This window comes from Rhopalosiphum maidis, chromosome 4, assembly GCF_003676215.2.
Source record: "Rhopalosiphum maidis isolate BTI-1 chromosome 4, ASM367621v3, whole genome shotgun sequence".
Lineage (NCBI taxonomy): Eukaryota > Metazoa > Arthropoda > Insecta > Hemiptera > Aphididae > Rhopalosiphum > Rhopalosiphum maidis.
Genome location: NC_040880.1, coordinates 19,455,144 through 19,468,987, shown reverse-complemented (window position 1 = coordinate 19,468,987; position 13,844 = coordinate 19,455,144). Strand labels below are relative to the sequence as shown.

At 25.2% G+C, this 13,844-nt stretch overlaps 1 protein-coding gene across 1 annotated transcript; it reads right to left on the bottom strand.

Annotated features, from left to right (window-relative positions):
- Positions 1 to 4,363: 4,363 nt before the first annotated feature.
- Positions 4,364 to 13,458, bottom strand: LOC113547827 (myrosinase 1-like). The gene is made up of 12 exons (XM_026948346.1): positions 13,321 to 13,458; positions 13,075 to 13,191; positions 12,087 to 12,664; positions 11,566 to 11,700; positions 10,899 to 11,021; positions 10,611 to 10,797; positions 10,089 to 10,186; positions 8,221 to 8,362; positions 7,787 to 7,947; positions 6,478 to 6,615; positions 5,848 to 5,954; positions 4,364 to 4,560 (listed from the first exon to the last, which is right to left on the bottom strand). Exons 1-12 carry the CDS (start codon positions 13,337 to 13,339, stop codon positions 4,410 to 4,412), a joined length of 1,956 nt encoding a protein of 651 aa, XP_026804147.1. The 5' UTR covers positions 13,340 to 13,458; the 3' UTR covers positions 4,364 to 4,409.
- Between the last annotated feature and the right edge of the window lie 386 nt (positions 13,459 to 13,844).

Sequence of the window (13,844 nt, the reverse complement as noted above, 5' to 3'; positions counted from 1 at the left end):
CAATTAATATTAAAAAATAATATTGTTAATTATAGTTGTTAAAATCAATGAATGAATTTAATCATTAAACTAATTTGTTATATTATTATTATTTCTTGATAGACTTAACAAATTTCATAAATAGTTGTTAACAACATTTTTTATTTTTAAAGTTCCTTATAATAGTATAGCAAAAATCATTTCAATATTAAGCACATATATTATTTTTATTAATTTTAATAGCTTAATAATAATTTTAATAATATCATATCAGTATTTTTGTAAATTTAATAATTATAATTAACAGATATACTCATTTGTTTTAAACATATTTCAATATAAATAACACGTTTAAATTATTTTGTATACAAATAAATTAATAATATATTGATTAGTACTCACTATAGAAATTTTAACATCTATACAGTTTGTAGTTTAACAATTGTATGCGTTTACTTCATATATTAATCAAAATGTTGTATCTTAATTTTTATCTTAAAGTGCAAATTAATTTTACTATCTCTACAGCTATTTATAACTAATACAATAATATTATACATTAATTTGATTGTATAGTTTTAATAGTCTGTACTTAAATTATAAGAGAAAGTAAAGATTTATTTTATCATAAAAGATGAAAAATACAAAATTTAAGAGGAATAATATATTGTGTGCAATAGTTATATTTTTTCAACTTAATCTGTATTTAAATTATATTAGGAATATCATTTTGTATTTACTTGGTATATATAAATCTGTATAAAACATTGTTTTATATTATAGGTATACAAATATATATATTTTTCTAAGTGTAATAAGTATTAAATTTGTATTACCAAATTCATGTATTATGTGTATTATTATTTATTTTTATTAATTAATTATTGAATATTACCGATGTTCTTATTATTGTATTTTGATTTTTGATTTATTATAATTTTTGGAGCGTTTGTTGCCCAATATTCTTACAATTGTATTTTTATTAAAATTATCAATAAATAAATCTACTTAGACTGCCACTTAGACATAGACTTCTCAAAACCACAACCAACTACTTTCCCTGTTTAGGGTATCTATTGTTTATAGATTTCTTAAACTTCATTTCCTTTTTCTTTCTCGAGACATTTAAACCTTATTAACAAAATATTAATTTATTGAACCCTACTTAAACCCATATGGAACTATGGAATCCAGTTCTGGAGTTGTGCCAAGCCATCCAACTTAAACTGTGTATCCTAAGACTCTAGTCCTAGTGTTACATCAAATCATTAAATTCCCATATTATGTATGTAACTACACTACTAAAAAAGATGCCACGCCCACATTTGTTGTCTCTGTTTTACAAACACACAAAATATCAATTTTATGTTCAGAAAAACTCATTGTGTGTTGCTGGCTTTAAAATTAGAGTGAATTAATGACATTTTATCAAAGTTAAAAGTAAGAACATTATTTTGGTTTTTATGTTTAATATTTTAATTTTTAATTAAGATAAGAGTATGTAATATATTAAAAATTATCATATCAAAAAAAAATATCAATGCTCAAACGCTTATAATTTTCTTTCTTTTAATTTTGATAATAGTCAATAATCAGTTCACTCTAATATTAATAGGATGTCAGCACAATATTTGTTTTTTCTCTCACACCTACACGCAATAAAGATAAAACACTTTCACCTAAAATCGTTATTTTTATGACTTATGAGTAGTTTTAGAGTTAAATCATCTATTACAAAAGTTATAGAAGATAATATTTTTGAGGGAATGACTATATTTTATCGTTTTTTTGATTTTGTATTCGACTTTAAAAAAAAAAAAAAAATTATATTAATTTAAATGTATAAATGGTTTTGATATAATATTAAGACAAATGAGTATGTCTACCCTCAGAAATATTATTCTCTATCATTTTTGTAATGGGTGATTTTACTCTAAGATTACTCAAAAACATAAAAAAAATTATTCTGCGTAAATGCGTTTTGTTTATGTTGCGAATGGACCAAATAGAGAAAACAAACAGTGCGTTGCGTTGATATGCTCTTAATATTAATGACTAATGAGTTCTACTGAACGCAATTTTGCTATGTTGTAAGACAGAGACAACACGAATCGCGGACGAAAGTCCACTTTATAAAAAGTTGAATCAAAAGTTCGGATTTATTTTTTATAGTCATACAAAAAGTCCGAAAATACAAAATATTTTTTATACCTAATTAATATTTATTTTAAAAATTTAAAAATGCTGTACACATATTATTAAGTTTTCGTATAGCTAACAAAAATATTACGGAAATTCACTATAGTAGTATAGTTAGGTACCTATAATAAAGACAAATTTATGTTTTTTTATTATAATTATGATATACTGTTTTTCTTTTTTTAGTTTTTTTTAGATTGACGTGTTTATAAATATAATTCATTGTTTGTTAAAATGTATTTAGTTACAAATATATTTTAATATTGTTATTCTAATATGTTGTAATAAATTATATAATTATAAATGAAAATAAGGCAATAGAAATAAATATAAAAATATAATGTGTATAATATATAATGTCTATACATAAACATTTTTAAGTTTTTAAAATAAATATTAATTATATAAAATATTTTGTATTTTCGGACTTTTTGTCGGACACTAAAATTGTGCTCGGACTTTTTGATCAATTACCAGGCAACACATGCAGCAGCCATGTAGATAGCAATGATAGCATAATCTTAATATTCTCTATTCTTCTTGTTTAAAAAGCGGCCAATACATATTAGGTAGGTATTCTTACGAGGACATGATATCCCAAGCAAAACGTAGGTATACTATAGCCTATATAAAGAACGAGCTTTTAAATATTTTTACAACCCTCTTGGTTGACATAACTGATCTGCAAAGTTATAAGTTATTCTTTTTTATAGTCACTCAAGTTCAAATTCTACAATATTTTATATTCAAATTATGAATAGCTTATACTCATAGTTTTTTTTTTATAATTCATAAACATTATTAATGGGAACATAAGATTTTTCCGTGAATAATTTTATTTTATACTCGCTGACATTTTAAAATCTAATCTTTTTGACAAAAATAAATTCAACTATTTTAACTGTTACGAATAGTAAATTAAATAATTACTTTAATATCAAAAAAGGTAGCCAAGTATTAAATTGTCTAGAATTTTGACCCATATTATTTTTTTTTTATTGAAATTTGAGAAAAATATTAATAGTTTTGAAAATTTCTTATAATCAGAGCCGTGTCGAGTAATCAAGGGGGCCCTGGCCCCTGGGTAAATTTATGTTTAATATATAAAAATCTCGTGTCACAATGGAAAATGTATGTCGCCAAACTCCTCCGAAATAGCTTGACCGATTATCATAAAATTTTGTGTGTATATTCAGTAGATCTGAGAGGGTTAACTATTTTTCATACCCCTCGCGCCCTAGATGTAAAGGGTGGCTCTCCACAAATATATTTTAATATTTAACCTATAAATTGTATACCTATATATAGGCGGCGGCCCGCGAGTTTCGAGCTACCTGTAACTTGACCTTTTGTCCATCAGATATGATTGTTCCGAGAAGTTTATCGATAAAAATAATCTCGGATATCGCGCGTACACAAACATAACAGGTATACCAAATATTTGTAAAACAGTATAATAGCATTTGCCTGTTACCCACCAGCGTCGACAGACGGCGATTCGGTGTCGGTGGGCCGGTGGTTACTATATACTCACACAATCACAAAGTGATATATTGATAATTCATAAATTAAAGTGATATATTTATATTATTATTGTTTTTATTATTTATAACCCTAATTGTATAGTTTGTCAAATTAAGTATTCGGATCTGCTTATAAATAGCTCAAAAGAGTCGAAAAATTGAAAATATTACTATATCTAGAAAGCAATAACATTTTGTGAAACTCAAATATCTACAGTTATTCGTTTGAATTACAAAGAAAAAAAAAACAAGAATCCTTTGGGAAGAAATGATTAATATACAAATGAATGAATATCCATTGTTGTAAAGTAAATTTAAACAGTTGTATAAAAATTAATTTGAATAATTTGATATTTCAGTAGAATTTTTTTTATATAGGTTGCAAAACGTATAAAGAAATTTTCGATATATTTTATAATTGTAAGTATAAAAAGAAAATTTCTTATCAATTTTCAACTACAAAATATTTTATTAGTTTTGAAATTTTGTCATTAATGACTAAATATTTTGATTTTTAGTCTATTTAAATTGTTCTATAATTTTATTTAAGATTTATGTCATAGTCACATTATGTGCTCTTTGAATCTGCAGTAGAAATGATAACTATTTATATATCATTCTAGTATTAAATAATTTATAAATAAAAAAAAAACAAACTCATATTAATATATTATAGCTATGTAATTTGAGTTATATATTATTTCACTATTAATTATTTTTACAACAATTTTCGTTTGTTAAGAACGGTTCAACCAGTTTCCGATTTGTGAATACTTCGCTGAACCACTTGGTTGATGACTTGTTTGTACGTGGTCTGTTATCGTCGTTAAAGTCGACTTTGTAAATTCCATATTTCAACCTAATGAAATACAAGTTTTAAATGCCATACACTCGTATATTTCGATGATTATAATTTACGTATTACTTATACGGTATAAGACGTGTAAGCAAATTTATTATTTAATATAATATTAATTATCATATTTTTAAAATAATAATATATAATATATTGTATTCATATACTATAACTACAAAATAAATTTAAAACATTCATTTTGACATTTAGTGCATTTTATTGATTAGGTATGTGTGTAGTTTTATGAATACCCTCTACATTGATTTTTTTTTTTTAATTCACATTCAGTCTCCCCAGTCCCCGTTATTTGATTTTATCAACTAGATATTCAGAAATTTAATAAATAGGTACCTAATTAAAATTAATTAATTAATTAAATGGAAACTATTTTTTTGACATTATGTTGAATTTAAATCTATTTTTAAAATGTTATCTAATAAAAAAAAAACAATATTGGACAAAAAAGTTTAACGAAAAAGAACTTTTTATGTGTCTTTGAAAATAATACTTATTACTTATACATAATAATTAATAAGTTATAATCACATGTGCAGAAATTATGGTAATTATATTTACACACTTCGTGCACTTAATACTTATGATAATTTATTACAACTTGTATGCAAATTATAATAGAAATCATTATATTGCTCATATCGAAATTTTTAAAAATGAACCATTTGTAATATTCTTATTTTGTAGAAAGTCTAAATAAATGTTCCAAATAGATTGTAATTTTTCAAATTGGTCTAAGTTTAGATAAAGTGCTCCTCATTCAGGTGTTTTTAAAAATTTTAAATGTATTATAGACCATGTAGTACTTTTCAAGTTAAAATTATTTTAAATTTTCAGAGTAGTTTCTCGAAGCATAAGGAATTATGCTGACAACCGAAAAATGAATTTTCAAAAAAGCATGATTTTAAATAAATGGTTGGTGCGGAAAACAAAAAAAATCTGTGAATGAGTACATTTATTATTAATTTAAAAAATATATATTATTTACCATACTCAAATTATTAGAGTTAATACTCAATATTTCTTACTCCAAACACAGTGGCGGATTTAAGGGGGGCCGAAGGGCCTAGGATCCTTCCCCCAATTGGCATAAGTTAAATACACATATTTGTATGTATTTGTTAATTACTGAAAAATTTAAGATTCGCGTTTTGGACTATGCCCCCCCCCAAAAAAAAAAAAAAATTAAATCCTGGATCCGCCACTGTCCAAACACATATAACAATATAATTTGATGATTATCACTGTTATTATTTTATAAGTGGATGAAAATACCTGTAACCATTCAACCATTCCATCGAATCCATTAAAGACCAAACACAATATCCGATAACCTTTACATTGTAATTGTTCATTGCAATTAGTGTGTGGTTTAAGTGATCCTAAAAAATAATAATGCACATTATTATCACGAATAAAAAACATAATACCTAACATAATCATAGATTTTTTTGATTTTATTTTTAAATGAATTTATATGAATAATTCCTATAGATTATTAGTGTTAATTATATAACATTATTTATTTCTTATTACTTATTAATGAAGTTATGAGTAATGAATAATGACTAATTAAATTATTTGTTTATTACATATATAATTACATAATTTAAATAAAATATAAAAAAAAATAAAAAAGGAAAATCGCTATATTGTCATGAATTTATTGATATTTGAACTTTATAAAAATATTTCGCTATAAAAACAATTTATGTATCATTTTTTTAAATTTATCAAAGCAATTTTTTAAAAAAAAAAAAATTAAAAAATTTGACGTATAAATACTTAAAGCTTAATTTAGAAAATTTAATTGTGTATTGGAAATAATTTTCGGGTCTTATTTAAAACTACTTATTTAGAGCTACTTATTTTAAATATTATATAATTTATACTATAGGTACATACGTGATGGTATTTCAGTTTCTTTAAAGAAAAATTTAATCCTTCTGGTTCTGGATATCCATTTTCAGAAATAAAAATTTCTGGGTGATTATAAGTTTTATCAATCCAATTAAGAATTAAAGACATTCCTTCCGGTATATTCTAAAAATTATAAATTTATCATTTAAACATTTTAAACTATACATTTATATAATATTATGCATATTAAAACTATAAAAAAAAAATAGTTTAAGTATATTGTATCGTTCAATCGTTGTTTACATAATGTGTATACTAGGAGATATGATTTCTAAAAATTAATTTATTAGATCTAGTTTGCATATTTTATAGAATAACCAGTTAGGTAAAGTTATAAATTCTAGCAAATAATGTATATTGTATATAAATTGTAGAATACAAATTAATAATAACTTATTTATTATATTATTGTCCCAACGGTCAACAGTCGTAAATTATAAATTACTTTTTACATTGGGTAGAAGTTTTTACCAGTACCGCAAAACATTATGAGTTTTATTAAATATTGATATATATTAAATATATTAGGATTATATTAGATTTATTGTTTAAAAAATTAAATTCAGTTTAGAAACTCAATGAAACATTTTGGGCACTTTAAACTCCGTATATATATTCTATTTCAAAGATTATATTTATTGCAGGCTAAGTATACTTTTTTCAAACTCAGTTAAGCATTGTAAATATACATTATCATTCACAGGTCCGGCTGCGCAGTACTGCATATTAATAAACCATCAGCATACCAATCAGAAATTGCCGTAGGCCTGCAGTAATGTGTGGTATGTTAATATGCGGCCCCATCTAAAGTGTTGGACAACTTAACTGTTGTCTCAGCCCTTTTCGTATAACCATGTATTGTACCAATATTTGATATTAACATGCAAATCATGGTTATATATGAAAAGTTTATTGGCGAAATCAAAGCTAACATTGGCTGTATTAATATATAATTTTAAATAAAAACTTATGTAACATTGCAAAATATCAAATAATATTACATTAATTACATATGATTTCAATAATATCCATTATCAAGTGCTATTATTGTGGTATAATTGGTATATACATACAATGTATTAACTAATAATTTGAATAGAAGAAAGTAAAAAATATTCTATTTTTGTAATTTATAAATAAAGTTAGATAATACAAAATACTAAATACCTACTATACTATTCTTATTTTTGACACTTTTGTTATTTTATAAATTTATAATTGACAGTGAATTTAATGTAGATATATATTATTATAATGACAATTATTAAAATATTTTATAGCAGGTATTCATTACCTTACACCATGGTCTATTTTCAAGTTCTTCGTCACTTTTAAGCAGCATCTTTTTTATATTTGTATCAAGTTCACTTACACTTTTTCCTTCTCTTTCGTCTGGAGGCAAATCAGTCACTTCGAAGGACATATAATGATTTAATGACACAAAATCATAAGAACCTGTAAGTAAAATAATGATAACAGATACATTGAAAATATTACCTATTATTACAATATTACTTATTAGGCTTATTAATTATTATATCTATGTGTAATATATTATAAGATACATTGCAATTTTACTCGACGTATGCGAGTATTTTAAATGTAAATATTATTTTTAGTAGGTACATGAAAATACTAAAAATGAATTGTCTTATTTTACAATATTAAATTTATTTGATTAAACGTAATAAATGTAAAAATAAATATAATAATATAATAAATACACACCTTTAATAAGTTTTTTTTCATCGTCAGAAAAATTTTGGAAACGCACATTAGAGATATTTAATCGTTCGCTATTGTTTTGTACTCTGTATCGTACTTCTTCTGGATAATCACCATAGGTCAATGGATGAAGTATCATCCCAACCTGTATTATAACAAATTAAAGTATTAAAATGGAATAGTGTTAATATAAAAAATGGTTAGATTTTACGAAAATTAAATTTTAATTATTCGTGGAAATACTGGAAATGAGGAAATGTTAAGACAATATTTTATAATAAATGAATAACATACTATTAGATATATAAACATTTTCTATATAATGTAATAAACTAAATATAAGCCAATCTTATGAAAGTGCTAGTTTTCAAGACTTAGAAGTCCTAGTGCTAGATTGTACTCAAGTAATTTTAAATCGCGGGCAATATAGTTATATATTCCCGGTTTTTCAATCATATTTAACTGATAGTGAGATTTAACTGACAGTTAAATGTATGTCCCAGTTAAACTGTTTATCAAACCTTGTTTAAGCTAACTGAAAAGCTTAATTAGAAGTTAAGCTAATCGCTAATATTTCCTCCAATAACTGCAAGCAGGGCTGGGCAGTATCTTAGATACAATTGTATCTTGTACAATACATAATTTGAATGTATCTTCTATTGGATATTTAAATACTTTATTGACTTTTATCTAGTATCTTTTTATGATTAATAAGATACTATAAATACATTCAAAAAATATGTTTCGTATTTCATTATTATATATCAGTTTTCCTAATCGCCCAATAAGTAATAATATGTTTTAAGATTAGATTAAAGTAACTTTGGTGTCTGACGATGATATTATATCAGCGATATTTTATATATTTTTTATAGACTGTAAATCTTTTTACCTATTATTTCGTTTGTCTATTATTAGTATTATTATTCTAAGCGTATCAAATGTTATTTTAAATTATATTGATAATGATCAATACATACCGTATTATTATACGTTTATAAGCTATAATATAATATAAATGATGTATTTTAAAATTTGAGTGAGAAAATTGTATCCAAGGTAAATTAAGAAATTAATAATAATAAATAAATATATTAAGTATCTTGTATCTTATACGTATCTCAGATACATGTATCTTGTATCTAGTATCTTTAAAAAATATTATCGTATTTTGTATCTTGTATTTAAATATTAGTTATAAATACATCTTGTATATCTTGTATTTAGATACTTTTTTTGAGGTATCTTGCCCAGCCCTGTCTGCAGGTTACAGGGTTACACCTGCATTTATCACAGTAGTTATTACTACTGTAGTTATTTCATAAATCAGATAACAAAATATATGCGAATTTGAATTTTTCTATCCACGTTATTATTTCATACTTATACTTAATAGTTATTACTCAACGTCATCACCAATCATGAAACTCATCGTGGACCTTGCTAGCTATACTTTTTGAAGATGGCGATAATGAACTTAACAGGTACGTAAACTATGTTCGAACTGTTCGAAGACCTTATACTGTATAAGATGTAGGATCGATCATATTAATAAATAGGATAATTACGATTTTAAATCCCGATTTCGATTATCTAAAAAGACGGTTATTGAAGTTTTAAATATCATAAAACATACCATTTCATCTAATTCGGATAGTTGTGTATTTACTATTTATACTTAGATTTATCCGATCGCAAGTTTAGCTACGAATTAGGTATCATTATTTGTGGGCCTAACATATATTAATTAAACAATTATTTATAATTTTGATCAAGAATTGTGTAGTTATTTTACCAATTTATTGAAAAACCAAATTTTATATTCAATTATTATTCAAGTCATAATATTTATGAATAAACGATTATTTTACCTGAAACTTTAATCCTATTTCAGCAGCATCTTTATCTTCTTGTTTGTCTTTATTTAACGGGTAATACCAATCACCAGCTATATTAACGCTAATTTTCCCTGAAAAAAAATTAATAAACATATTATAATACGTAATAACTTATAATATGTAACAAAAACAATAATGTATAGTAGGTATGTCATACATAACAAGACAATTCGTTAATTTCTAGAAATAAATTTTATTTTTATTTTTAATAATTTATGTAGATACTAATATACTAATATAGTAAATGTTTTTTGTATAATAATCAATAGAAAATACCTAAAAGCTGTAAAATTTGAATATCTTATATTTCAATTATAACTTGTAAGTAATAACATTAATAACAATATACCTAGCCACCTAGGTATTTATATTTTATAAATAATAATACTATAATAAATTTGGTCTGTTATTATACGTAATTATTATTATTAGTCTAACTAAATACAAAAAGGATACAATTGTTTAAATGTTTAAAACAATTAATTAATTTTTTACCATTTTGGGTAGATTTGTATTTTTTTTTATAAATGTCATATGCACTAGCATGGGCAAGAATCATATTATGTATAGCTAAATAGTCGGCTACACCACTCATATGATGTCCTAATGCTGGAGCAGCATTCACAGACTTGTATCCTTCAATTGCCACACTAGGTTCATTAATTGTTGTCCACAGTTTTACCTAAATTATTTTAAATACTTTTTATTTAATTTACCATACTTAATTATAAATTAAATAAAACATTAATACTTTAATAAAAATAATGTTATAAAGAAACTCACCCTGTCACCAAAAGTTTTAAAAGCAAAATCGGCGAATATTGAAAAATAAATTATCATAGCCTTATTTGACCAACCACCAATCATTTGCAGATGCCTTGGTAAATCAAAATGATGTATTGTAACCTTTATTTAAATTCCATGTTATTTAATTAACCACATTATTAAAAAACAATTGCTGAATAATCAATTACGCTATATAAGACTTAATATGTTTTTATTAGTGCATAATTAAACTGTGCGAGTACACAAAAATTATGTGTAATTTTCTATTTATTGATAGTAATAAATATCTAAATTGTAATTTAGTAAATTTAGAAAAATCACATTTGAAACTAGGTATTATGTATCGAATCTTCAGGTACTTATTTTCTTATTTATTAAGATAGGTTATAAATATCAAATATTAACATTTTTAAATCAAAAGTATTTCAACTATTTTTAACGAATTTCAAAAAAATAGTATCTCCTTTTTTGTTAGCATTAAAAATTTAAAAAATAAATTAACTACATACAATCAGGTATGTATCTATAATCTCTGCTCTGAATCTTTTTCGAATGTAATAATTAACAAAAAAAATAAATAATGATATCTTGTACTTATCCTATATATTATTATTGAATAATTAATTAATTTTCGATGACAATTGTTATCAACTCGAATACTCACATAAGGTTCGATACCATTTTCTTTAAGTGTGTTGATTAATCTATTGTAATAATTCACAGCATCTTGATTAAATTCTCGGGCATTTCCCTTTGGATATAATCTTGGCCAACTTAATGAAAATCTATACACTTTTGCCTGGAAAAGTTAAAAAGTAATTACTAACTACATATTTACAGGCATAACCGCATAACACTGCGCCAGTACAATTCAATCAGTTTATACTTTATTTCACTCCACTTCGCTTATTTTTATTAAAATTTATAAATATTTAGAGCTAATTGACTATTGCAGGAAGTAAAATATTCAAATTTTCAGAAAAATTGTTTTCCGAAATGTGAGACTAAAAATTAAAAAAAAAATAGCAATGATAAAATTGTATCGTAAAGACTTTACATTCATAATAAAAATAAAAAAATATTTACAAAACCGCAAAAATCTACCGAGATGAAAACAACTATTTCATGATTAAAAAATCATTCTGTAATATCTACAAGGTATACTTATATAGGTGCAGTCTTTACCCCGAGATCCTTGAGCAATTTGACGTCTTCGTCGACCTTGTAGTACGAGTTGCACGCCACGTCTCCGGTAGCCGTGTCGAGGTCTGCGCGGGACTCTGTGTGCATGGTGTACAAATCGTAAGTGGAAATTTCGTTGACGGAGGGAAGCTGAAGCACAGTACGAAGCACTTTGTCGGGCAGCGGTTCGTAAATGGGTACACCCTTGTAGTAGTCGACTATCTTAGGCGGTCGGCGTGGCAGATCGGCCATCCACGGTTCCGTGTCTTGGGGAAATTTCGTCGAATTGTTATTGTTGTATAGTAAGCTGATGTTGCTAGACAGCGGCGACGCACCGACCCACGAATTGTGACCGCCATCCAGCCACTGTTCCATGTACTTGTTTACGGCCTTCATGTAAGACGTGGTTGACTTTGTGGGTTGGTGGCCGAGGATACGGGTGCTCGTGGAGGCAAACAGCTGGGCGTCCACCGACGGCTCGGGCAAATGATTGCTGTTGTCTATCTTCGGCAAGAACGTGTGTATGAACATCAAATGCTTCCTGTGATGCGTCAAATCGTCCCAGATACTCTCGGTCTTACCTTATTCGTACGAAAGTAATTTTTATAATAAGATTTAACATTAATATATTATGGCATATAACCGCAATAATTGCATCAATTTTTTTTTAAATATATTATTTTAATTTTACGTATATAGTATATTCTACCTACGTTGCTTATCAAATTATTTAAAAAGAAATTAGAGAAATACATATACATGATATGAACTATTTATATATATAATATATATATATATATAAATATGTTACGTGATGGAAGTATTGTGGATTAAAAAGTTAAGTAATTTCATTACAATTTCTAGTACCAAGTAAAGTAACTTCATTATTTTAATCTCTAAGTAATGAGTAAAGTATCTTATTTATTATCTAATAAAATACAGTAATTTTACTTATCATATAATAATAATAAATAATAATACATCGACATACCAGAGACGTTCCATGCTCCTTCTACTTGATACGCGCTACTACCAGCCCCGAATAAAAATCCTTCGGGAAACACCAACTCGTTACAATATGCAGAGACGACCAAGGAATAAATAAAAACTGCAACATAGAACAGTAATTAACACATAAATACATTAACTGAATTTTCATTCTCGCACTAAGTCAAATGTGATAATTATGTACATATTTATAATATAGTATATTTTACTTTTCAGATATTACACTTACCAAATTCTAAAGCTCTCATTTTTAATGATTTTTCACATATAAAAGTCCAAGTGATTCTAACAAAATGTAGGCCACACGCGGTCAGCACACGGCTATTTATATAGATAGGTAGGTATATATATATAATATATTATCTAATCTTTTACAGTTTATTGTTCCTTAGTTTCAATATCAATCTGTTAAAAATAAGTGAAGTTTAAAAAATTGATTATAATAATAATACTTTTTAAAAGTCAGATACTAAATATTATTTATAGGATGATATTTAACCTGGTATTCTTTTATGGAGTAAACATATTCAGTGGAATCCACATTGTTTTCTTGGAGAAAAATTAATAAAAATAAAAAACTACATCAATTTCTTAAAATCAAAGAGGAAAGGTTAGGTTAAGTGACCTTGATCCCATATTCCCATTTAGCTATTTTGACGTATAAATTTCCTATTCAATAGGTACTTGCCTTATTTAAAGTAGATATACCGCTATACCAATAAATTATAAAAATGTACTGTAGCCAACTTTAAA